This window comes from Nerophis ophidion, linkage group LG27, assembly GCF_033978795.1.
Source record: "Nerophis ophidion isolate RoL-2023_Sa linkage group LG27, RoL_Noph_v1.0, whole genome shotgun sequence".
Taxonomy (NCBI): domain Eukaryota; kingdom Metazoa; phylum Chordata; class Actinopteri; order Syngnathiformes; family Syngnathidae; genus Nerophis; species Nerophis ophidion.
In genome coordinates, this window is record NC_084637.1 from 24,181,694 (window position 1) to 24,207,653 (window position 25,960).

Here is a 25,960-nt window from a genome sequence, read left to right on the forward strand (position 1 = left end):
TGCGTCGGCTTTAAAGAGGTTTGTTTTTTTCCCAGAGTGCCAACCAATCACAGGGCTTCGTGTTCTCCGGTTGCCATGGCGATGTCACCATTCTCGATGACGTCATGTTTGCGGCTAAGCCAACGCAAGCAGGTGAGGGGAAACATCACCCCTGTTGCCATGGCGACCATCTTGTGTCACCAGGGCGACCGGCAGCTTAAATGCGACACAGGAAAAAAAACGACAGAGAAACCAAAACGATGTGACCTTCAAAAAAGGGGGGGTTCACCTCGTTGCCGTGACGACAGAGAAATAAGGCGGCATTGCGGTCCTACCTGAGCGACGGCGGCGAGCAGCAGCGGCAGCGAGAAGAGCGACGCCATTCTGCCGACTGAGCGTGCTCGGCCAGTGCGCAACATGGAGGTGGCGGGGGAGGGGCGGGTGGGAGGAGCGAAGGGAGGGAGGGAGGGAGGGAGACAGAGGAAAGGGGGAGGGGAGGGGCCAGCATCAGGTGAAGCCTCATGTTACATAAGAGGTCCTTCAAGGTGACTGGCGTGTTGCCGTGGCAACAGAGGATGCTCCTTTCCAATAACAACACCGCTTTGTTTTCCCCTTTATTGAAATCTTACACTGAACAGAGAGCAGGGGGGGCGTGTCCATAGCAACAACATCATCATGATCACCATGGTTACTGACACACACACACAGGAAGGAGGAGCATCACAAGCGTCCCACAGAGATGGATGCTGATTGGCTGCTGAGCCGCGCTAGCTAACACAAAGGAAATATTAGCATAGTTAGCATCAAGACGACGTTGGGAAAAGGAGGCGGGGCAGGAAGCATCATGAGAGGTAAGGGGGCGGGGCCTTTAGTATGATGACATCACCGCCTGTCAGCGGCGTTACATTGTGGGAAGCCCTGCCAAGGTCACGTGATCAGGGCTCACATCTGATTGGAGAAGGAGGTGGGCGCGTCCTGCTGGCGGTACTCGCCGTCCTGCGGGTAAAAGCGGAGGGGGCGGAGCCAATCAGCGAGCGCTTTAGTCAACATTGTGGACATGGCTCACCTGGTTGTAATCCGGCTGGTAGCCGCCCTGGCCGCCGGCGTAGGGGTCCTGCTCGTACGCATCCGGGGCGGCGGGCTTGTCCTGAGGGGGCGGGGCTCTCATGAAGGGGGCGATGATGCCCGTCTCCTTGAAGACGAACCACAGGTTCCCCGCCCACAGGACCAGGTTGATGAAGCCGAACGCCTGAAGGCAAGACGTTAGGCGTCAGGCGCCGTCGGCCGGGGGCCCCGCCCCACCCGAGCTTACCACGGAGGTGTTGAGTCCGGACATGACGGGGTCGTGGACCTCGCGGCATCGGTTCTCCTCACCCTCGCAGGCGGAGATCAAGGTGATGACGCGGTCGGGGTCGGTGGCCGTCTTCACGTCGGAGAGACCCTTCGCCCACGCCGCCGAGCTCACCAGCCACATGAAGGTCATCACCGCCGTCACGCCCAGGTCCTGAACGCACACACACACATCAGCCAGGCACCGACAGGGGCTGAGGGGCGGGGCCCACTCACCAGCAGGGGGCCCTTGTTGTTCTCCTTGTACTTGTCCAGGAAGAAGACGTAGATGGCGAGCGCCGCCGTCACGTAGAGGAAGGACAAAACGCCGATGGTCACGAAGAACTCGGCGGAGGAGGAGTAGTCGCCCACCAGGAAGACGTGCTCCGTGCCACGCTTACATGTGGGGACGTCGAAGTAGACCTGGTGCAGCCTGACACCAATTATTGGAAGTCAGTTTGGAATTAAACTACATTTCTGCACTAATTTTTTGTTTTGTACACCAATTTTTTATACGTTTAATTTTTTTTACAACAATTTTTTTTCACAGAATTTTTCTGCATTTATTTTTTTATACCAACATTTGATAAACTGATTTTTTTTTTTTTTACTGCACACTTACAGTGGGGCAAAAAAAGTATTTAGTGAAGGGTGAAGTGAATTATATTTATATAGCGCTTTTCTCTAGTGACTCAAAGCGCTTTACATAGTGAAACCCAATATCTAAGTTACATTTAAACCAGTGTGGCTGGCACTGGGAGCAGGTGGGTAAAGTGTCTTGCCCAAGGACACAACGGCAGTGACTGGGATGGCGGAAGCGGGAATCGAACCTGTAACCCTCAAGTTGCTGGCACAGCCGCTCTACCAGCCGAGATATGCCGCTAGTCAGCCACCGATTGTGCAAGTTCTCCCACTTAAAATGATGACAGAGGTCTGTCATTTTCATCATAGGTACACTTCAACTGTGAGAGACAGAATCTGAAAAAAAAATTCACATTGTAGGAATTTTAAAGAATTTATTTGTAAATTATGGTGGAAAAATAAGTATTTGGTCAAGCATTCAAATCTCTCACTGATGGAAGGAGGTTTTGTCTCAAAATCTCACGATACATGGCCCCATTCATTCTTTCCTTAACACGGCTCAATCGTCCTGTCCCCTGAGCAGAAAAACAGCCCCAAAGCATGATGTTTCCACCCCCATGCTTCACAGTAGGTATGGTGTTCTTGGGATGCAACTCAGTATTCTTCTTCCTCCAAACACGACGAGTTGAGTTTATACCAAAAAGTTCTATTTTGGTTTCATCTGACCACATGACATTCTCCCATGTGCTCTCTGGCAAACTTCAGATGGGCCTGGACATGCATTGGTTTAAGCAGGGGGGCACGTCTGGCACTGCAGGATTTGATTCCCTGTCGTCGTAGTGTGTTACTGATGGTAACCTTTGTTACTTTGGTCCCAGCTCTCTGCAGGTCGTTGTGGTTCTGGGATTTGTAATCACCGTTCTCATGATCATTTTGACCCCACGGGATGAGATCTTGCGTGGAGTCCCAGATCGAGGGAGATTATCAGTTTATCAGTGGTCTTGTATGTCTTCCATTTTCTGACAATTGCTCCCACAGTTGATTTTTTCCACACCAAGCTGCTTGCATATTGTAGATTCACTCTTCCCAGTCTGGTGCAGGTTCCTCCAAACACGACGAGTTAAGTTTATACCAAAAAGTTATGTTTTGGTTTCATCTGACCACACGAAATTCTCCCAATCCTCTGCTGTGTCATCCATGTATCCATTTTGGTATAAACTCAACTTGTCGTGTTTGGAGGAAGAAGAATACTGAGTTGCATCCCAAGAACACCACACCTACTGTGAAGCATGGGGGTGGAAACATCATGCTTTGGGGCTGTTTTTCTGCTAAGGGGACAGGACGATTGATCCGTGTTAAGTAAAGAATGAATGGGGCCATGTATCGTGAGATTTTGAGCCAAAACCTCCTTCCATTAGTGAGAGCTTTGAATGGTTGACCAGTGTATATGTTTCTTTTAGTTTTTATTCATAGCTGTATGTAGAAGTGGCTGGTTGTATCCGCTGCTTTAATGTCTTTAATGTCCTTTGTCTTCTTTGATGTTTCCCGTGAGAGGGATGTGTACTATGGCTATGAGTTGTTGTTGGTTTTTTTCCCTTGGCCTCAGTCTGGACCCCCTCTCCAGGGCCCAAGCTTAGACCGTTTTTTTTATTACATTTAATTTTATTTTGATCCTCTAATTTTTTTTTTTTTTCCATTCCCCCCACTTCTTTACCTGTATCTCCCTTTTTTTGTAAGGGGCGCTGGAAGCCGGCAGACCCGTCAGTGATCCTGTTCTGTCTCCCTGTAACATTCGTCTGATCTTCAATGGGATTGTGCTAAAAACTGTAATTTTCCTGAAGGAATAAATAAAAGTACTATCTAATCTAATCTAAATACTTATTTTCCACCATAATTTACAAATAAATTATTTAAAATTCATACGATGGGAGTTCCTGGATTTTTTTTTTCACATTCTGTCTCTCACAGTTGAAGTGTACCTATGATGAAAATTACAGACCTCTGTCATCATTTTAAGTGGGAGAACTTGCACAATCGGTGGCTGACTAAATACTTTTTTTGCCCCACTGTAATTTGTTATCGCTGTTTTCTTTTTCCAAAATGTTTGTGCACTGAATTTATTTACACTAAATTGTTATACACTTCATTTTTTAAGATGATATTTTTTAGACTATATTTCTAAGCAAATTTTTTCTGCACGAGTGTTTTAGACAAATTGTTTTTACACTTAATTTTTTTACGCTGAATTTTCGTATACTTAATTTTTTTACGCTGATATTTTTTATACTAAATTTTCTACAAAGTATTTTTCTGCACTGGTGTTTTTAGACTCATTTTTTTACACTTCATTTTTTTAAGCTGAATTGATCTAGGTGGAATTGTTTCACGCAGAATCTTCATAAACTTTTTCTGTACGGCTTATTTTAGACAGATTTTTTTCTTTTTATTAAGTATTATTTTTTTGTCGCTGAATTTTTCTGCATTTAATTTTTTTTACACTGAATATTTGTTACGTATAATTTCTTACGCTAAATTTGTCTGCATAATTTTTTTTTGCACTCTATTTTCATACAAATTGTTTTGTACATAATTTGTCCATCCCTTCATCCATTTCCTACCGCTTGTCTCTTTTTACACGTAATTTTTTTACGCAAAATTTTTCTGCGCGGAATTTTTTTACACAGAATTTTCATACACTTTTTCTGTACGGATTATTTTAAACTAATTTTTTAATGTATGATTTATTTGACGAATGATTTTTCTGCATTTTATTTTTTTTACACTGAATATTTGTTACCTATAATTTTTACGCTGAATTTGTCTGCATAAAAAAATTGCACTATATTTTTTTATACAATTTTTTTTTACATGTAATTTTTCCATCCATCTATCCATTTTTCTTTTGCTTGTCCCTTTTACACTTCATTTTTTTATGCTGAATTTTTCTGCGCTGAATTTTTTCACACAGAATTTTTTTACACATAATTTTTCCATCCATTTTCTACTTGTTGTCCCGTTTTACACTTAATTTTTTTACGCTAAATTTTTCTGCGCGGAATTTTTTTGACACAGAATTTTCATACACTTTTTCTGTACGGATTATTTTAGACAAATTTTTTAATGTATGATTTATTTGACGAACGATTTTTCTGCATTTTATTTTTTTTACACTGAATATTTGTTACCCATAATTTTTTACGCTGAATTTGTCTGCATAAAAAAATTGCACTATATTTTTTTATACTAATTTCTTTTACACGTAATTTTTCCATCCATCTATCAATTTTTCTATTGCTTGTCCCTTTTTACACTTAATTTTTTTATGCTGGATTTTTCTGCGCTGAATTTTTTCATACAGAATTTTTTTACACATAATTTTTCCATCCACTTTCTAATGCTTGTCCCGTTTTACACTTAATTTTTTTTGTTTAATTTTTCTGCGCGGAATTTTTTCACACAGAATTTTCAAACACTTTTTCTGCACAGATTATTTTAGACTGATTTATTTAATGTATGATATTTTTGACGCCAAATTTTTCTGTATTTCATTTTTTTACACTGAATATTTGTTACGTATAATTTTTACGCTGATTTTGTCTGCATTAAATTATTTTTTGCACTATATTTTCATAATAATATTTTTTACACATAATTTTTCCATCCATTCATCCATCCATTCCTACCGCTTGTCCCTTTTTAGACTTAATTTTTTACGCTTAATTTTTCTGCGCAGAATTTTTTCCACACACTTTTCATATACTTTTTCTGTACGGAACATTTTAGACAGATTTTTTGAATGTATGATTTTTTTGACGCACAATTTTTCTGCATTTCGTTTTTTTTTTACACTGAATATTTGTTACCTATAATTTTTTACGCTGAATTTGTCTGCATAAAAAAAAATTGCACTATATTTTTTTATACTAATTTTTACTACACGTAATTTTTCCATCCATCTATCAATTTTTCTACCGCTTGTCCCTTTTTACACTTAATATTTTTATGCTGAATTTTTCTGCGCTGAATTTTTTCACACAGAATTTTTTTACACATAATTTTTCCATCCATTTTCTACTGCTTGTCCCCTTTTACACTTAATTTTTTTACGCTAAATTTTTCTGCGCGGAATTTTTTCACACAGAATTTTCATACACTTTTTCTGTACGGATTATTTTAGACACATTTTTTAATGTATGATTTATTTGATGAACGATTTTTCTGCATTTTATTTTTTTTACACTGAATATTTGTTACCTATATTTTTTTATACTGAATTTGTCTGCATAAAAAAAAAATTTGCACAATATTTTTTTAACTAATTTTTTTCACACTTAATTTTTCCATCCATCCATCCATCCATTTTCTACCGCTTGACCCTTTTTACACTTATTTTTTTTACGCTGAATTTTTCACACAGAATTTTTTTACACATAATTTTTCCATCCATTTTTCTACTGCTTGTCCCGTTTTACACTTAATTTTTTTTGCTTAATTTTTTTGCGCGGAATTTTTTCACACAGAATTTTCATACACTTTTTCTGTATGGATTATTTTAGACTGATTTATTTATTAATGTATGATATTTTTGAGGCCAAATTTTTCTGTATTTCATTTTTTTTACACTGAATATTTATTACGTATAATTTTTTACGCTGAATTTGTCTGCATTAAATACATTTTTGCACCATATTTTCATAATAATATTTTTTACACATAATTTTTCCATCCATTCATCCATCCATTTCCTATCGCTTGTCCCTTTTTGCACTTAATTTTTTACGCTTAATTTTTCTGCGCGGAATTTTTCCACACACTTTTCATACTATTTTTCTGTACGGATTATTTTAGACAGATTTTTTTAATGTATGATTTTTTTGGCGCACAATTTTTCTGCATTTCATTTTTTTACACTGAATATTTGTTACCTATAATTTTTTACACTGAATTTGTCTGAATAAAAAAAAAAATTTGCACAATATTTTTTAAACTAATTTTTTTCACACTTAATTTTTCCATCCATCCATCCATCCATTTTCTACCGCTTGTCCCTTTTTACACTTATTTTTTTTACGCTGAATATTTCTGCACTGAATTTTTTCACACATCATTTTTTTACACAAATTTTTCATAAAAAAACTTCTACTCTAAATTTTTCTGCACTGATTTTTTTACACTAATTTTTACACTTAATTTTTTAGGCAGAATTTTTTCACACAGAATTTTCATTCACTTCATTTTTTACGCAATTTTCTTCTGCACGGATTATATCAGACTGATGTTTTTTACGTCTGATATTTTTGACCCAGAATTATTCTGCACTACATTTTTTTTACACGGAATATATGTTAGGTATAATTTTTTACGCTGAATTTGTCTGCATTAAAAACATTTTGCATTAAATTTTTTATACAATTTTTTTTACACATAATTTTTTTTGCACTTAATTTTTTTACGCCAAATTTTTTTCACACAGAAATTTTTACACAAAATTTTCTATGCTAATTTTTCTGCACTGATTTTTTTTAGACACATTTTTACACTTTTTCCACAAAGAATTTTCATACACAAAATTTTTTACAAAATTTTCTTCTGCACGGATGATTTTTGGGACGCTGAATTTTTCTGCATTTAACTTTTTTTACAATGAATATTTGTTACGTATATTTTCTTACGCTGAAGTTGTCTGCATTAAAAACATTTTGCACTATACTTTTTATACAACCTTTTTTTTTTACACATAATTTTTTTTACAATATTTTTTTTACGCTGAATTTTTTCACACAGAATTTTTTACACTAATATTTTTTTAATACAAAATGTTCTACGCTAAATTTTTATGCTCTGATTTTTTTAGACTAATTTTTACACTTTTTCACACAGAATTTTCATACACAAAATTTTTTACGCAATTTTCGTCTGCACGGATTATATCAGACTGATTTTTTTTTTACGAATTATATTTTGGGACGCTGAATTTTTCTGCATTTAACTTTTTTTGCACTGAATATTTGTTACGTATATTTTCTTACGCTGAAGTTGTCTGAGTTTAAAACATTTTGCACTATATTTTTTTACTAAGTGTTTTTACACATAATTTTTATTACACTTAATTTTTTTTACGCTGAATTTTTTCACACAGAATTTTTTACACAAATATTTTTTACACAAAATTTTCTATGCTAAATTTTTTGCACTGATTTATTTGGACTAATTTTTACACTTTTTCACACAGAATTTTCATACACTTTTTCTGTATGGATTATTTTAGACTGATTTATTTATTAATGTATGATATTTTTGAGGCCAAATTTTTCTGTATTTCATTTTTTTTACACTGAATATTTATTACGTATAATTTTTTACGCTGAATTTGTCTGCATTAAATACATTTTTGCACCATATTTTCATAATAATATTTTTTACACATAATTTTTCCATCCATTCATCCATCCATTTCCTATCGCTTGTCCCTTTTTGCACTTAATTTTTTACGCTTAATTTTTCTGCGCGGAATTTTTCCACACACTTTTCATACTATTTTTCTGTACGGATTATTTTAGACAGATTTTTTTAATGTATGATTTTTTTGGCGCACAATTTTTCTGCATTTCATTTTTTTACACTGAATATTTGTTACCTATAATTTTTTACACTGAATTTGTCTGAATAAAAAAAAAAATTTGCACAATATTTTTTAAACTAATTTTTTTCACACTTAATTTTTCCATCCATCCATCCATCCATTTTCTACCGCTTGTCCCTTTTTACACTTATTTTTTTTACGCTGAATATTTCTGCACTGAATTTTTTCACACATCATTTTTTTACACAAATTTTTCATAAAAAAACTTCTACTCTAAATTTTTCTGCACTGATTTTTTTACACTAATTTTTACACTTAATTTTTTAGGCAGAATTTTTTCACACAGAATTTTCATTCACTTCATTTTTTACGCAATTTTCTTCTGCACGGATTATATCAGACTGATGTTTTTTACGTCTGATATTTTTGACCCAGAATTATTCTGCACTACATTTTTTTTACACGGAATATATGTTAGGTATAATTTTTTACGCTGAATTTGTCTGCATTAAAAACATTTTGCATTAAATTTTTTATACAATTTTTTTTACACATAATTTTTTTTGCACTTAATTTTTTTACGCCAAATTTTTTTCACACAGAAATTTTTACACAAAATTTTCTATGCTAATTTTTCTGCACTGATTTTTTTTAGACACATTTTTACACTTTTTCCACAAAGAATTTTCATACACAAAATTTTTTACAAAATTTTCTTCTGCACGGATGATTTTTGGGACGCTGAATTTTTCTGCATTTAACTTTTTTTACAATGAATATTTGTTACGTATATTTTCTTACGCTGAAGTTGTCTGCATTAAAAACATTTTGCACTATACTTTTTATACAACCTTTTTTTTTTACACATAATTTTTTTTACAATATTTTTTTTACGCTGAATTTTTTCACACAGAATTTTTTACACTAATATTTTTTTAATACAAAATGTTCTACGCTAAATTTTTATGCTCTGATTTTTTTAGACTAATTTTTACACTTTTTCACACAGAATTTTCATACACAAAATTTTTTACGCAATTTTCGTCTGCACGGATTATATCAGACTGATTTTTTTTTTACGAATTATATTTTGGGACGCTGAATTTTTCTGCATTTAACTTTTTTTGCACTGAATATTTGTTACGTATATTTTCTTACGCTGAAGTTGTCTGAGTTTAAAACATTTTGCACTATATTTTTTTACTAAGTGTTTTTACACATAATTTTTATTACACTTAATTTTTTTTACGCTGAATTTTTTCACACAGAATTTTTTACACAAATATTTTTTACACAAAATTTTCTATGCTAAATTTTTTGCACTGATTTATTTGGACTAATTTTTACACTTTTTCACACAGAATTTTCATACACAAAATTTTTTATGCAATTTTCGTCTGCACGGATTATATCAGACTGATTTGTTTTTAACGAATGATATTTTTGGACGCTGAATTTTTCTGCATTTAACTTTTTTTACACTGAATATTTGTTACGTATATTTTCTTACGCTGAAGTTGTCTGAGTTTAAAACATGTTGCACTATATTTTTTCACTAAGTGTTTTTACACATAATTTTTATTACACTTAATTTTTTTACGCTGAATTTTTTCACACAGAATTTTTTACACAAATATTTTTTATACAAAATTTTCTATGCTAAATTTTTCTGCACTGATTTTTTTAGACTAATTTTTACACTTTTTCACACAGAATTTTCATTCACTATATTTTTTACGCAATTTTCTTCTGCACGGATTACATCAGACTGATTTTTTTTAACGGATGATTTTTTTTACGCAGAATTTTTCTGCATTTAACTTTTTTTACACTGAAGTTGTCTGAGTTTAAAAACATTTTGCACTAAATTTTTCATACTAATTTTTTTTACACATAATTTTTAGTACACTTAATTTTTTTAAACTGAATTTTTTCACATAGAATTTTTTACACAAAATTTTCAACGCTAAATTTTTCTACACTGATTTTTTAGACCAATGTTTTCACTTTTTCACACAGAATTTTCATACACTAAATTTTTGAAGCAATTTTCTTCTGCACGGATTATATCAGACTGATGCATTTACCTTTTTTACACTGAATATGTTTTACGTATATTTTCTTACACTGAAATTGTCTGCATTTAATTTTATTTTACACTGAATTTTTGCGCACCAAATTTTTTCAATTTGTTAAACTGTATTTTATAATTTTTTTTACACTGAACATTTTAATGTACACATTTTTAACACTGTTATTTTACACTGAAATTTTAAACACAAGAATTTTTCTTACAATTTGTCTGTAATGAGATTGTCAACGTAATTCAATGTAGAACAATTCAATTCGAATAGGTAAGTCCCCTAAATCCATTTCAAAATAAAAGCATGGGTAATAAAAAACACAAATCCACACTTTCTGACCTGAAAGGGTATTCAAAGTCCACCTGGACGCTCAGGTCGCTCTCTGTGCGGTTCTTGCACTCCACGGAGACGCGGAACGTCCCGGAATAACTCCCACATGTGGAGAAGGCCAAGATGGCGAAGAGCTGGAGGCGGGGCGCAAAAGGGTGACGTCATCGACAGGGTCGTTAGGTCACCTATTGGTGATGACGCAATCATTCAGCCACTCACCCACTGCAGAACCTTGATGAAGCCCAGGGGAACCTTCAGAACCCGAAACTGACCCTGAGCCACCAGCTGGGGAACACATGAGACAAGGTTGACCTTTGACCGGGTAAAAACTGATGACGTCATTCAGCGGCGGTCACGCGAGCCGTTAGCACGACGTCATCACGTGACATCATCAGATTAATCATCATCCGCGGCTGCCGTTTCACGCACGACACGCACGCGCCCCATTAGGGGGATGGCGGGAAGGGACAGCCGCTTATTACCCCCCCCGACACCCCCAACCCCACCCCGCAAATCGTCTTCATCGTCTCAAACTCACGTTCGCCGCCATGTTCGCGAGGATGCGTGCGGGGAAAGGGGAGGTGGGGGGGGGGGCTGATAAAGAGGAGCCGACATGGCGGATAGAGCGTGTCGACATGAAAGAAGATGAACGAAATGTCTTCTTTTTTACCTGATTGACGACGTCCATGTTTGACTTGGATAGGAAAGCACGGAGGATGCGAGGATGGGGGGGTTGGTGGAGAGGGTGGAGGGGGGGGGGGGGGGGGGGGAGGACGGCGCACGCGCGAGGAGGGAGGGGCACTGTTGGGTCTGGAATGCGGAGTATTTTTGGGGATGGCAGAATTAATAAAAATATCATCATAATGTGTGTATTTTCATACAAAATAACAGGGGGTGTGGCCTAAGTGTATTTTCATTTCCTACACAAAATAACAGGGGGTGTGGCTTCCGTGTGTTTACTAACTAACAGGGGGTGTGGCCTGCGTGCGGTTACTCAGTAGCAGGGAGGTGTGGCCTGTGGGTGTTCACTAAATAACAGGGGGTGTGGCCTGTGTGTGTTTAGTAAATGACAGGGGGTGTGGCCTGTGTGTTTCGTAAGTGAAAGGGGGTGTGGTCAGTGTGTTTGTTAAATAAAAGGGGGTGTGGTCAGTGTGTGGTTACTAAATAAAAGGGTGTGTGGCCTGTTTGTAATTACTAAATAACAGGGTGTGTTTGTAGCCTGTGTTTACTAAATAACAGGGTGTGTGGCCTGTGTGTGTTTACTAAATAAAAGGGGGTGTTGCCTGTGTGTTTAGTAAATAACAGGGGGTGAGGTCAGTGTGTTTAGTAAATAAAAGGGGTGTGGTCAGTGTGTGGTTACTAAATAAAAAGTGATGTGGTCTGTGTGTGGTTACGAAATAAAAGGGGGTGTGGCCTGTGTGTGGTGATTAAATAAAAGGGGGTGTGGCCGGTGTGTTTAGTAAATAACATGGGGCGTGGCATGTGTGTTTGTCAAATAAAAGGGGGTGTGGTCTGTGTGTGGTTACCAAATAATAGGTGATGTTGTCTGTGCGTGGTTACTAAATTAAAGGGGGTGTGGCCTGTGTGTGTTTACTAAATAACAGGAGTGCGGCCTGCGTGTGTTAACTCAGTAACAGGGGGTGTGGCCTGTGTGTGTTTCCTAAATAAAAGGGGGTGTGGCCTGTGTGTTTAGTAAATAACAAGGGGTGTGGCCTGTGTGTGTTTGCCAAATAAAGGGGGTGTGGTCTGTGTGTGGTTACCAAATAAAAGGTGATGTTGTCTGTGCGTGGTTACTAAATAAAAGGGGGTGCGGCGTGTGTGTGTTTACTAAATGACAGGGGGTGTGGCCTGAGTGTGTTTACTCGGTAACAGGGGGTGTGGCCTATGTGTGTTTACTCAGTAACAGGGGGTGTGGCCTGTGTGTGTTTGTGAAATAAAAGTGTGTGTGGTCTGTGTGTGGTTACTAAATAAAAGTGTGTGGCCTGTTTGTGTTCACTAAATAAAAGGGGGTGTGGCCTGTGTGTGTTTACTAAGTAACAAGGGGCGTGGCCTGTGTGTGTTTGTTATATAAAAAGGGGTGTGGTCTGTGTGTGGTTACTAAATAAGAGTGTGTGGCTTGTTTGTGTTTACTAAATAAAAGGGGGTGTGGCCTGTGTGTGTTTACTAAGTAACAGGGGGCGTAGACTGTGTGTGGTTACTGAATAACAGGGGGTGTGGCCCGTGTGTGTTTACTAAATAAAAGGGTCTGTGGTCTGTTTGGGTTTGATTGACATGATCTCTTCTCATGAGGCTGATTTTAAAGTGTATTCCTTTCCTCTGAGCAGCTGAGACACAACGACTCATTCTTCTATGGTTATCGACACATTCTGTTATCACCTGGTGTGTCTCAGAAAATGGCAGAGAGCAGTGGTACGCGGGTTGCATCTAATGGTACGCCAAAGAATCACTTAAAATTTGTGTTTTATTTACCTTGTTAAATAAAACCTCTGCCTTGTTTTCAATGAATACTCAGGCCTACTACGCTATTGAATTCAATGTTGGTCGTCATGGCGACACCTGTTTGAGAACCACTGCTATAGACGCAACAAGAGTTGGAGTCATGTGCATACTTGCCAACCTTGAGACCTCCGATTTCGGGAGTTGGTGGGTGGAGGGGCGTGCTCGGGGCGTGGTTAAGAGGGAAGTAGTATAATTCACCAATGCGAGTATTTCATATATATTTCGTATATATATTTATATATATATATATATATATATGTATGAAATACTTTACTTTCAGTGAATTCTAGCTATATATATTTATTTCATTGTATATATGAATAAAATAAATAGTTGAATTTTTAGACAGCAACTATCAAATACACAGTAATAAAAACACAGTTGTTCTACTAACTGTACTGTGCTTGCTGGTTACTAAAAAACAACAACAACACTTACCTTTCACTATCTGAGTAACCTTTGTTCTGCCATTTGCGTACTGGCGAGCGATCTCCGAATCCGGGAACATAACCTTCACGGATTTGTTGTAGACATCCGCAAATGAGAACGGGATGTTGCTTCCAGCTATCAGCATAGCCATCTTTGTCTCAGCATAAGATACACCATTGGGTCTCCATTTTGCGAGGTGGGCCATAATACTGGGTTCTGAACGATGCTGCGCTGCGGACGCTTTGTGCTTTGCTGACCGTTCATGACTGAGTATATCCGTTCACAGTGTTCAATGGAGAATGTTCTACAAAATTTACAGGCAACATACCCCATCCCCTTCGAACTCTCCTGGATAAACTGAAATTCTTTTTTCCATTCGTTTTGGCTCTTGCAAGCGTATTTCTTCATTTTGCTTGTCGACGGTGTAATATATTGGGTTGGAGGCAATAACCAGGCGACGTGATGAAGTTACGTCTCTTTACTGTGGGCTTCAGAACAGACTGTATAATGCATGTTCCTTGACTGCACTTAAATGTAGAATATATTTATATTATTCATATTTTATATATTGTATATATAATATATTATATTATTATCATCATTGTTTATTGTGAGCTAACTTTGGTGCTGAATATCCCCCACGGATCAATAAAGTACATTCAAATCTATTCTATGTCCAGTAGATGGCAGTATTGTCCCTTTTTAAGAGAGTCACAACATTGCTGAGTCTGTTCTCATGGAGCTTGAGGGGGCGTGGCCTCCAGCTCGGACTGAATTTCGGGAGATTTTCGTTAGAAAATTTGTCCCAGGAGGTTTTCAGGAGAGGTGCTGAATTTTGGGAGTCTCCCGGAAAATCCGGGAGGGTTGGCAAGTATGGTCATGTGACCACGTGAGCAGCTTGCACCGACTGCATCCAGCCAGCAGGGGGTAGCGCGGGGGCGAAGAGGAGGAGTCAGGACACATTGGTCGTCACGTTTTTTTATTTGAGGTAAAAGGTCGTGCGACTGACGTTCGGAGAGGTCAAAGCCCTTCAGTCAGGAAGAACATGATTGACACGCGAGGAGTTAAAAAAACAGCGGGAATAAAAAAGACATTTTCACGATAAAAACTTCAGATCCAACATCAGAAAAGCAGTCCATCCTAGATTCACGACCTTTGACCTTAACAGCGCTCTCCTCACAGAGGCCGCACGCGTCTCGCCGTAAGACCACTTGGACGGCGGCCACATGCTAACAGGAAGTGTATCGTCCGTCGCGACCGGCACACAGCTGGCAGGTAGCACTGTAGCTGTTAGCATGAGAATGCTATTTCCTTAGGATGATGCAATGGAGCATGTTTACCTGTGTGCTAACAGTGTTAGCAGTTAGCATCACAAGGTTGTAGCATAAATCAAAAGGGGTGGAAACAATTCAATGAACCAGCTGAAAAAAAAAGCACCAAACTGCACGGTCGCCCCCTCCTGGAGAAGAAGGAACCTTACACGGGACTCCCTGTCACCGCCCCGTGACACGTTGCCATGACAACCGTTGTGGCCTTTCTCCCGTCCTGGCAGGACGTCTCCTGTCCATCAGAAGGAGGTCACGCAGGTCATCTCGTCCGCCAGTTCCTCCTCGTCGCGGCCCGTCCTGATCGGCTCCTCGTCGCTGTAGAGCGCCGCGCCGTCGGCGGCGTTGTTGTTGATGAATTCGTGGCCGGCGGACCCCAGCAGGTCGCTGGCGGCCGACTCCATCTCGTCCACGGTCATGTGACACGCGTCGGCGATCTCCCGCTTTGCGAAGGCCACAAACTTGGGGTCGCGTGCGTACAGACCTAACCCTTCGGAAATGAGAACCTGCGGCGACAACCACAAGGATCACGGAATCTACTAGTCGGGTCTGATTATTTTAAACAACAATCATGCAATCGACTAGTAGGGTCTGGTTATTTAGAACAACAATCATCATCATGCAATTGACTATTTGGGTCTGGTTATTTACAAACGTTTGTAAAACAACAATTATGCAATCGACTAGTCGGGTTGGGTTATTTAGAGCACCAATGGTCAGGCACTCGCCTATTCGGGTCTGATTATTAGGAAAAAAATGATCATGCAGTCACCTAGTTGGGTCTGGTTATTTAGAACAAAAATGGTCAGGCAATATCTTATTCGGGTCTGGTTACTTTGAACAATGATCATGCAATCGACTGGTTGGGCCCGGTTATTCAGAAAAACAAAGATCATGCAACCGACGAGTCGGGTTTGGTTATTTAGCACAACAACGGTCATGCAATCGCCAAGTCGGGTCTGGTTATTTAGAACAACAATTATGCAATCGACTAGTCAGGTTGGGTTTTTTAGAGCAACAATGGTCAAGCACTCGCCTATTCGGGTCTGGTTATTAAGAACAAAAATGATCATGCAATCACCTAGCTGGGTCTGGTTATTTAGAACAACAATGGTCAGGCAATATCTTATTTGGGTCTGGTTACTTTGAACAATGACCATGCAATCGACTGGTCAAGCCCGGTTATTCAGAAAAACAATGATCATGCATTCGATGAGTCAGGTTTGGTTATTTAGCACAACAACGGTCATGCAATCGCCTAATCGGGTCTGGTTATTTAGAACAACATTGATCGTGCAATCAAGTAGTCGGGTCTGGTTATTTAGAACAACAATGGTCAAGCACTTGCCTCGTCGGGTCAGGTTATTTAGAACAAAAATAATCATGCAATCGCCTCGTCGGGTCAGGTTAATAAGAAGAACAATGATCATGCAATTGACTAGTTTGATCTGATTATTTAGAACAAAGATCATGCAATCAACTAGTCGGGTCTGATTATGTAGAACAACAATCATCATTTGGGTCTGGTTATTTAAAACAACAATTGTGCAATCGACTAGCCGGGTTGGGTTATTTAGAGCAACAATGATCATGCAATAACCTAGTTGGGTCTGGTTATTTAGAACAACAATGGTCAGGCAATATCTTATTCAGGTCTGATTACTTTGAACAATGATCATGCGATCAACTGGTCGGGTTTGGTTATTTAGCACAACAACGGTCATGCAATCGCCTAGTCGGGTCTGGCTATTTAGAATAACAATTTTGCAATCGACTAGTCAGGTTGGGTTATTTAGAGCAACAATGGTCAAGCACACGCCTATTCGGGTCTGGTTCTTAAGAACAAAAATTATCATGTAATCACCTAACTGGGTCTGGTTATTTAGAACAACAATGGTCAGGCAATCGCTTATTCGGGTCTGATTACTTTGAGCAATGATCATGCAATCGACTCGTCGGGCCCGGTTAGTCAGAAAAACAATGATCATGCAATCGACACGTCGGGTTTGGTTATTTAGCACAACAACGGTCATGCAATCGCCTAGTCGGGTCTGGTTATTTAGAACAATAATTATGTAATCGACTAGTCAAGTTGGGTTATTTACAGCAACAATGGTCAAGCACTCGCCTATTCGGTTCTGGTTATTAAACACAAAAATGATCATGCAATCACCTAGTTGGGTCTGGTTATTTAGAACAACAATGGTCAGGCAATATCTTATTCGGGTCTGGTTACTTTGAACAATGATCATGCAATCGACTGGTCGGGCCCGGTTATTCAGAAAAACAATGATCATGCAACCGATGAGTTGGGTTTGGTTATTTAGCACAACAACGGTCATGCAATCGCCAAGTCGGGTCTGATTATTTAGAACAACAGCGATCATGCAATCGCCTAGTCGGGTCTGGTTATTTCCTGCTAGTCGGGTCTGGCGGTCGCTCACCGCCTCCACCAGGCTGTCAGCTGAGCCTCTCTTCTCGCCGAAGGGAGTGTTGAGCTGGGAAGGAACTCTGAGGGTGGTGTAGGCTCTGTAAGGGGGCGGGGCTAAAGCAGGCAATGACATAATCAGACAAGAGATCGGCGGTGAGGATCTGAGAGCGTCGGGCCTCACCTGCTGGGTCGCCATACCAGGCGGGTGTGGGCGCCGCGCCGGTCACGCTGACACCTGGTGGTGGAAACACAACATTGCACGTGGTGCCGCGTGACATGACATGTGTCCCTTACCTCTTCCGGCTTCCTTCTTGCAGTCCCCGCCCCCTCCTGTCCTGACCCCTCGCTGGCCCCAAGGGGGGCTGCCCTCCTCCTCCACCAGGATGAGAGGCGCGTACAGGAGGCGCCCGCGGCGAGGGCACGGATTGGCCCACGACGCGGAGGACGCCGCCGAGGAGCGACCGGATGACTGATGAGATTCGTAACTGCCATACGTCTGCTGGAGACAGGAACATGTGTGTGTGTGTGTGTGTGTGTGTGTGTGTGTGTGTGTGCGTGTGTGTGCGTACCTGAGTGCGAGCGCGGCGTGGGGGGGAGGTCGGGTGGTACGTCCCCGGCAGGGGTAAGTCGTCGCTGCTGCCCTGACGTCTCAGACACTGGATGTTAAACGACGGCTTTCGACCTGGCGGGCACAAGACGGCGTCAGCCATCGTTGGATGATGATGTCATCGAGGCCTATAGGTCACCTGTGGGCGTGGCCGGAAGAAGGCGCCGCCGCGTGGTCCTCCTGCCCTCGCCGTGGTGGCCGTAAGGGGCGTGGCCATCGTAGTGCAGAGGAGGCTCATCGGGGTAATACCTGCAAAACACACACATTTAAATGTGCACACACACACACACACACACACACACACACACACGCGCACACACACGCACACACCTGTCTGGAGAGTTGAGGCTGTCGGCGTCGTCCTCCCGGCTGTAGTACGCCGTGTCTCTGGACCCGTCCATGTCTCCATTCCTCCAGTGTCTGTCCCTGGACTCCCTCCTGTCAATCACAGCCCAATCAGCAGCCCCTAGTGGACCTTACAGGAACTACAGCAGGGGTGTTCAAACGTTTTCTACTGAAAAAATCAAAGCACGCGTGGGCCAAATTTGATATTTTTCATTGTCATAATCAATACAATGTATACATTTTTAACCTTTAGGGCTCCCCTAAGGGGCTCTGTCGTAAAAATGTTAAAAATAAGTCATATACTGTATACTTTTCATTCAATGCTTAAATGTCTAGATCAGGGGTCGGCAACCCGCGGCTCTTTGATCACTCTAATGTGGCTCAGTTGCAAAATTTCAAACCCCCCCAATTATCCCGGGAGATTTGCGGAGTTCAATACCTCTCTCAGAAATCACCCGGAGGCCAACATTCCCCGATTATCAACTAGTCAATAATACAGAAAAAGTGCCCTGATGGGAAAGCTTTTACAGTCCTTGTCGTCGCGCCCGCTTTTAGACAATGCTTTCTGCGTGCCAGCCGGTCACATGTAGTATTCAGCCTCTGTTGATACACCACAGTGACTGCAAGGCATATTTAGTCAGCAGCCATACAGGTTACACTGAGGGTTGTGATAAACAACTTTAACACTCTTACTAATATGCGCCACACTGTGAACCCACACCAAATAAGAATGACAAACACATTTCGGGAGAACATCCGCATTGTAACACAACATAAACACTACAGAAGAAATACCCAGAATCCCATGCATTCCCAACTCTTCCAGGCTACATTATACACCCCCGCTAGCACAAAACCCTGCCCCCCCCCAACACTGTCCACCACAACCGACGCACAGGGGGGGAGAAATTTTTGGTGCTAATAAACATTGATTTAAAAAGAAATCCCACTAAACACTCATAAAAGTGTTAAAATTAAGTCATGCATTTTTTTTCCAACGCTTAAATCTTTAGATTGATTTTAGATCTATCATCCATTGTAAGCTTTTTATTTAGTTTTTTGTTTGTTTTATGCCCTTTTTATCAAAGAAAACTTCAAAAATATTTCAAAGTGGAATTTTTGATGTACATTATTTAGAGCCTTAAATATGTCAATAATTCATAACAACATTGATTGTTTTGTTTTTTTAAGCAATGACAGAATAAATAAATACAAAAACACCAAAAAATGATTGGGGATCCAAAAGGGTCCCACTCATAAAAGTGTTAAAAATAAGTCATATATACTTTTCATTCAATGCTTAAATGTCTAGATCATCTTTAGGTCCATCTGTCGATATAAAGTTTTTATTTGTTATTTTTATGTTAGAAGCCCATTCTGTCAAAACTTTTTTTTTTTTTTATATCAGAATCGGAATCAGAATAGTTTTATTGCCATTGTTGGAGAACGTGTTCACAAACGAGGAATTTTTCCTGGTACAATTGTGCAAATATATGCTATATTTTTTCCAAATAATGTTTCAAAATGTAATGTTCTATGTGAAGTAAATGAAGTCTTGAATACGTCAATAATTATTACAAAATAAACTTTGATCATTATTATTTTTTTGAGTAGTGACAGTTAATCCCACTAAATGTCTTGGGGATCCAAATGGGTCCAACTCATAAAAGTGTAAAAAATTAAATCATGCATTTTTTTTTTCAACTCTTAAATCTTTAGATTGACATCAGATCTTTAAGAGCTTTTTATTTCTTGTATTATTTTTGTTAGTTTTTTTGTTTGTTTTATGCCCTTTTTGTCAAAGAAAACTTGAAAAATATTTCAAAGTGGAATTTTTGATGCCCTAATATGTCAATAATTCATAACAACATTGATTTTAATGTTTGTTTGTTTAAACAATGACAGTAAAAATAAATAAAAAAAACACACACAAAAAAAAAAAAGATTGGTGATCCAAAAGGGTCCCACTCATAAAAGTCTTAAAATAAGTCATATATACTTTTCATTCAATGCTTAAATGTCAAGATCATCTTCAGGTCCATCCGTCAATATAAAGTTATTATTTGTTATGTTTATGTTTTAAGCCATTTTTTTGTCAAAACTTTTTTTTTTATATCACAATCAGAATCAGAATAGTTTTATTGCTATTGTTTGAGAACGGGTTCACAAACCAGGAATTTTTCTTGGTACAATCGTGCAAATATATGCTGTATTTTCTCCAAGTAATTTTTCTAAATGATCATTATTATTTTTTCAGTAGTGACAGTTAAAAGAAAAAAAAATCCCACTAAATGTCCAAATGGGTCCCACTCATAAAAGTGTTAAAATTAAGTCATGCATTTTTTTTTCCAACTCTTAAATAGACTTAGACAAACTTTAATGATCCACAAGGGAAATTGCTTTTTATTTCTTTATTTAGTTTTTTGTTTATTTTATGCCCTTTTTGTCAAAGAAAACTTAAAATATATTTCAAAGTGGAATTTTTGATGTACAGTATTTACAGCCCTAAATATGTCAATAATTCATAAAAAAATGATTTCAATGTTTTTTTTTTTTTTTTAAGCAATGACAGAATAAATAAATACAAAAACACACAAAAAATTATTGGGGATCGAAAAGGGTCCCACTCATAAAAGTGTTAGAAATAAGTCATATATACTTTTTATTCAATGCTTAAATGTCTAGATCATCTTCAGGTCCATCTGTCGATATAATGTTATTATTTGTTATTTTTATGTTTTATGCCATTTTCGTCCAAACTTTTTTTTTTATATCAGAATCAGAATAGTTTTATTGCCATTGTTTGAGAACGGGTTCACAAACTAGGAATTTTTCTTGGTACAATTGTGCAAATATCTGCTATATATTCTCCAAATAATTTTTCAAAAATGTAATGTTTTATGTGAAGTAAATGGAGTCTTGAATATGTCAATAATTATTACAAAATAAACATTGATCATTATTATTTTTTTGAGTAGTGACAGTTAATCCCACTAAATGTCTTGGGGATCCAAATGGGTCCCACTCATAAAAGTGTAAAAAATTAAGTCAGGCATTTTTTTTCAACTCTTAAATCTTTAGATTGACATCAGATCTATCCATCCATTATGAACTTTTTATTTCTTTTATTATTATTTTTTTTGATTGTTTTATGCCTTGTTTGTCAAATAATACTTCAAAAATATTTCAAAGTGGAATTTTTGATGCACAGTATTTAGAGCCCTAAATATGTCAATAATTCATAACAACATTGATTTTAATGTGTGTTTGTTTTTTTTAAACAATGACAGTATAAATAAATTAAAAAACACACAAAAAATATTGGGGATCCAAATGGGTCCCACTCATAAAAGTGTTAAAAATAAGTCATGCATTTTTTCATCTTTCAACCATTAAATCTCAACTTTAAATATATTCATCCATGGTTTGTTTCATGCCATTTTTCCCATTTATGACAAACACACCTAAATTGCAATATTTTCCACAAAAGTGTAATATTAGTAATTGGAGCCTCAGATAGGTCAATAATTTATAACAACATTGATTTTGATGCATTATTATTTTTTGAGCAATAACAAAAAACAGCCTGCATTGCAGCTTTGTATTATCTGAGTCAACATTGCATCTCTTAATGGTTACATTTCACCTGTTTGTTATTTTTTACACTATTTTACGTTATAAAAAAATATTTTTATAGTATTTTTAGAATGTGCAATCGCCGTCCATGTTTATTTCACAATCTACCTTCCATGTTTGTGATAGGACGGCCTCTTGTGGGCGTGGTCTATGATGCCATTCCTGACTGAGGATCGGCGACGGTGATGATTGACAGATGACCTCAGATTGTCCCGCCGCGACATGTCGTAGTCGCTGCCGTTGGACATTTTGGCGAGCGAGCCCACGCGATGGATCAGACCGCCGTTCTGCACGCCGCCGTCACCCACTACACCCCCCGGGCCTGTGGGGGAAAAGGGGGCGGGGCTAAGTGAATCCACGCAGGAAGCCACCTTTAAAAAAGAGCGCTGTACCTGTGGGTGTGGTCAGCATGGATCCTCGTCTGTCTCGGTGTGGCCCCCCTGTGTCCTCCTGCAGAGGCGGAAGGGCCGTGAGTGCACGTGAGTGCATGTGAGTGCACGTGAGTGCACGGTTAAAGGCCTACTGAAACCCACTATACCGACCACGCAGTCTGATAGTTTATATATCAATGATGAAATATTAACATTGCAACACATGCCAATACGGCCTTTTTAGTTTACTAAATTGCAATTTTTAATTTCGCGCGAAGTATCCTGTTGAAAACGTTGGTATGATGACGTGTGCGCGTGACGTCTCAAATTGTAGCGGACATTTTTTTCCAGCCCGATCCCAGCTATAACTCGTCTGTTTTAATCGCATAATTACACAGTATTCTGGACATCTGTGTTGCTGAGTCTTTTGCAATTTGTTCAATTAATAATGGAGACGTCAAAGAAGAAAGATGTAGGTGGAAAGCGGTGTATTGCGGCCGCCTTTAGCAACACAAACACAGCCGGTGTTTCTTTGTTTACATTCCCTAAAGATGACAGTGAAGCTTTAATATGGAACAGAGCGGTCAAGCGAACATGGTTCTCTACCACATGTCAACCGGCTGGTTTCGGTGAGAAAATGGTGGTAATAAGTCGGCTCTTACCGTAGATATGAGTGGAGCTTGCGTTGTTCCTCCTGCAGCTGTCAAAGAGGAAGCTGCGACTCTTTTGCCTCCTCCGTGGCTTCCCTCAGAGATGCTGGCGGTCGCCACGACCCTCCGACTTTCGGGTACGACTATATAATCTCACTAAAAGACTAGTAACACAATAAGAAGATAAGGGATTTTCCAGAATTATCCTAGTAAATGTGTCTAATAACATCTGAATCGCTCCCACTGCCCTCTCTTCTTTTCTTTCCTAGTCCTTCCCTATCACTATCCTCATCCACGAATCTTTCATCCTCGCTCAAATTAATGGGGAAATCGTTGCTTTCTCGGTCCGAATCGCTCTCGCTGCTGGTGGCCATGATTGTATACAATGTGAGGATGTGAGGAGCCCTCACACCGGTGATGTCACGTGCACATCGTCTGCAACTTCCGGTACAGGCAAGGCTTTTTTATTAGCGACCAAAAGTTGCCAACTTTATCGTGGATGTTCTCTACTAAATCCTTTCAGCAAAAATATGGCAATATCGCGAAATGATCAAGTATGACACATAGAATGGACCTGCTATCCCCGTTTAAATAAGAACATCTCATTTCAGTAGGCCTTTAAAGGCTTACTGAAACCCACTCCTATCCACCACGCAGTCTGATAGTTTATATATCAATGATGAAAAATTAACATTGCAACACATGCCAATACGGCCTTTTTAGTTTATTAAATTACAATTTTAAATTTCCCGGGAGTTTCGTCTTGATAACGTCGTGTAATGACGTGTACGCAAGACGTCACGGGTTGTCAGGAATATGAGCGCTGCGCACACACTCAGCTAAAAGTCGTCTGCTTTAACGGCATAATTACTCAGTATTTTGGACATCTGTGTTGCTGAATCTTTTGCAATTTGTTCAATTAATATTGGAGAAGTCACAGTAGAAAGATGGAGTTGGGAAGCTTTAGCCTTTAGCCACAAAAACACACGGTGTTTCCTTGTTTAAAATTCCTGGAGGTGAAACTTTCCTATGGATCAGAGCGCGGTCAAGCCAACATGGATCCCGACCAAATGTCAACCAGCAATTTTTGGTGAGAAAATTGTGGTAAAAAGTCAGTTCTTTCCAGAGAAAAGCTGAGCTTGTGCCGTCCATAGCTGCCGTCGACTCCCCTGAGACACTGCGCGTCAAGACACCCGTTGAGACACCCTTCCGACTATTAGGTACTATTAAACTCACTAAAACACTAGCAACACAATAGAAAGATAAGGGATTTCCCAGAATTAACCTGTAAATGTGTCTAAAAACATCGGAATCCGTCCAAATGCAATCGCGTTTTTTTTAAAAACGTTTTTTTTTTTTTTTTTTTTTTCTAGTCCATCGCTATCAATATCCTCAAACCCGAATCTTTCATCCTAGCTCAAATTAATGGGGAAATTGTCGTTTTCTTGGTCCGAAAAGCTCTTTTTCTTGGAGGCTCTCATTAAAAACAATGTGAATATGTGAGGAGCCATCAAACATGTGACGTCACCGTCTGCGACTTCCGATAGAGGCAGGGCATTTCTCTTAACACCGACAGTTGCAAACTTTATCGTGGATGTTCTCTACTAAATCCTTTCAGCAAAAATATGGCAAAATATCGCAAAATGATCAAGTATGACACAAAGAATGGACCTGCTATCCCTGTTTAAATAAGAAAATCTCCTTTCAGTAGGCCTTTAAAGAAAAAAACCCACCTCTTCATCATCCCTCATGGCGTCCTCCTCTTCCTCCTCCTCCTCCTCCTCCTCCCCCTCTTCCAGGTCTTCGTTGAGGGCCAAGCGCATCTCCGGACCAAGATCCTGCAGAGTCTTCAGACCGGCTTTGCACAGCTGCCGACAGGCGCGGGTTTGAAACTTTTATTAGTAGATTGCACAGTACAGTACATATTCCGTACAATTGACCACTAAAGGGTAACACCCCAAAAAGTTTTTCAACTTGTTTAAGTCGGGGTCCACGTAAATTAATTCATGGTTAACACGTGCTTGGCAATAAAGTGCAGGTGAGGACAAGTGACTGACGCACCTGTATGGCCGAAGGGTTGGTGGCTTCCGTCTCCACACTCAAACCTCCCCTCTCCTTCCTCTTGCGGAACTTTCGGAAGTAATCCTGGATCAGGAAGGTGGCGTAGAACTTCCCCACGGTCACTTCCTCCTCTGCAGGAAGCAGCACCATGGTAACAGTCGCCTGTCATGTCACTTCCACACATCCTTCCTACGCTGCTGATGCTCGTTTGTGACACCGAAGCAACGAGCTAACGTTTGTACCTTCATGCGGCGGAATGACCTCATCCAGAAGTTTGGGTTTCATTCGCTTCCAGATCTTCTTGATGATGCCCCGCAGCTCCTCGTTCTCCTGATCCACGTTGCCTAGCGACAGCACAGCGCGTCAACAAGGAGGCCCGTGACCTCGGTCAGGACGCTTCTCGTCGCCATACCTCCGGTCTTGATCTTCAGGGCCGTGCGCACCAGGGCAAACAGGGTGGCGTTGAAGGTCACCATCCCGTCAGAGTTGAGAGGCATGTTCATGGCGACCAGACGCTAACCACAACCACGGACGTTACATGTTACATCGGGACACAGACCATTACAAGTCTAAAGACAACAACGTAAGTTAAGCACTTTACTAGTGAAACTTATTTCTACTCTTGTAAGAAATATTGTTTGTTACATGTATGCTCGCTGTATGTTGTTACATGCATTTTTCACATGTTACTTGTACACTAGCTTTATGTTTTTACATGA

General features: G+C 39.3%; 3 protein-coding genes across 6 annotated transcripts in view; all 3 read right to left on the reverse strand.

Annotated features, from left to right (window-relative positions):
• Positions 1–458, reverse strand: part of pcsk1nl (proprotein convertase subtilisin/kexin type 1 inhibitor, like) — a 290,280-nt gene extending 289,822 nt beyond the window's left edge. For 2 of the 3 annotated variants that reach the window (XM_061889490.1, XM_061889488.1), the window contains exon 1: positions 315–458. In XM_061889490.1, the coding sequence (XP_061745474.1) occupies positions 315–398 (84 nt within the window). In that variant the 5' untranslated portion in view covers positions 399–458. Of the gene's footprint in view, positions 196–314 lie in introns of all 3 variants that reach the window. The other variant, XM_061889491.1, reaches the window with a different exon arrangement.
• Positions 459–580: 122 nt separating this feature from the next.
• On the reverse strand, positions 581–11,662 carry LOC133544297 (synaptophysin-like). The gene is made up of 7 exons (XM_061889487.1): positions 11,558–11,662; positions 11,107–11,172; positions 10,897–11,021; positions 1,546–1,741; positions 1,292–1,483; positions 1,046–1,228; positions 581–975 (listed from the first exon to the last, which is right to left on the reverse strand). The coding sequence occupies exons 1-7, from the start codon at positions 11,573–11,575 to the stop codon at positions 922–924; spliced, it is 834 nt and encodes a 277-aa protein (XP_061745471.1). The 5' UTR covers positions 11,576–11,662; the 3' UTR covers positions 581–921.
• Positions 11,663–14,777: 3,115 nt separating this feature from the next.
• Positions 14,778–25,960, reverse strand: part of cacna1fb (calcium channel, voltage-dependent, L type, alpha 1F subunit) — a 74,474-nt gene continuing 63,291 nt past the window's right edge. The window contains exons 39-51 of one of the 2 annotated variants that reach the window (XM_061889959.1): positions 25,654–25,756; positions 25,484–25,585; positions 25,242–25,372; positions 24,914–25,048; positions 22,552–22,609; positions 22,268–22,481; positions 18,509–18,616; positions 18,318–18,427; positions 18,141–18,253; positions 17,866–18,067; positions 17,753–17,806; positions 17,585–17,685; positions 14,778–15,646 (exon numbers count right to left, since the gene is read on the reverse strand). In XM_061889959.1, coding sequence (XP_061745943.1) covers positions 15,383–15,646; positions 17,585–17,685; positions 17,753–17,806; positions 17,866–18,067; positions 18,141–18,253; positions 18,318–18,427; positions 18,509–18,616; positions 22,268–22,481; positions 22,552–22,609; positions 24,914–25,048; positions 25,242–25,372; positions 25,484–25,585; positions 25,654–25,756 — 1,695 coding nt within the window. In that variant the 3' untranslated portion in view covers positions 14,778–15,382. Of the gene's footprint in view, positions 15,647–17,584; positions 17,686–17,752; positions 17,807–17,865; positions 18,071–18,140; positions 18,254–18,317; positions 18,428–18,508; positions 18,617–22,267; positions 22,482–22,551; positions 22,610–24,913; positions 25,049–25,241; positions 25,373–25,483; positions 25,586–25,653; positions 25,757–25,960 lie in introns of both variants that reach the window. The other variant, XM_061889958.1, reaches the window with a different exon arrangement.

Excerpts from the sequence above, each read along its gene's own strand:
- LOC133544297 (XM_061889487.1), bottom strand. Across the intron at positions 11,022-11,106 it reads TCATCAAGGTTCTGCAGTGG|CTCTTCGCCATCTTGGCCTT; the intron begins GTGAGTGGCTGA and ends CCCCGCCTCCAG. Across the intron at positions 1,229-1,291 it reads CCGGACTCAACACCTCCGTG|GCGTTCGGCTTCATCAACCT; the intron begins GTAAGCTCGGGT and ends TCTTGCCTTCAG.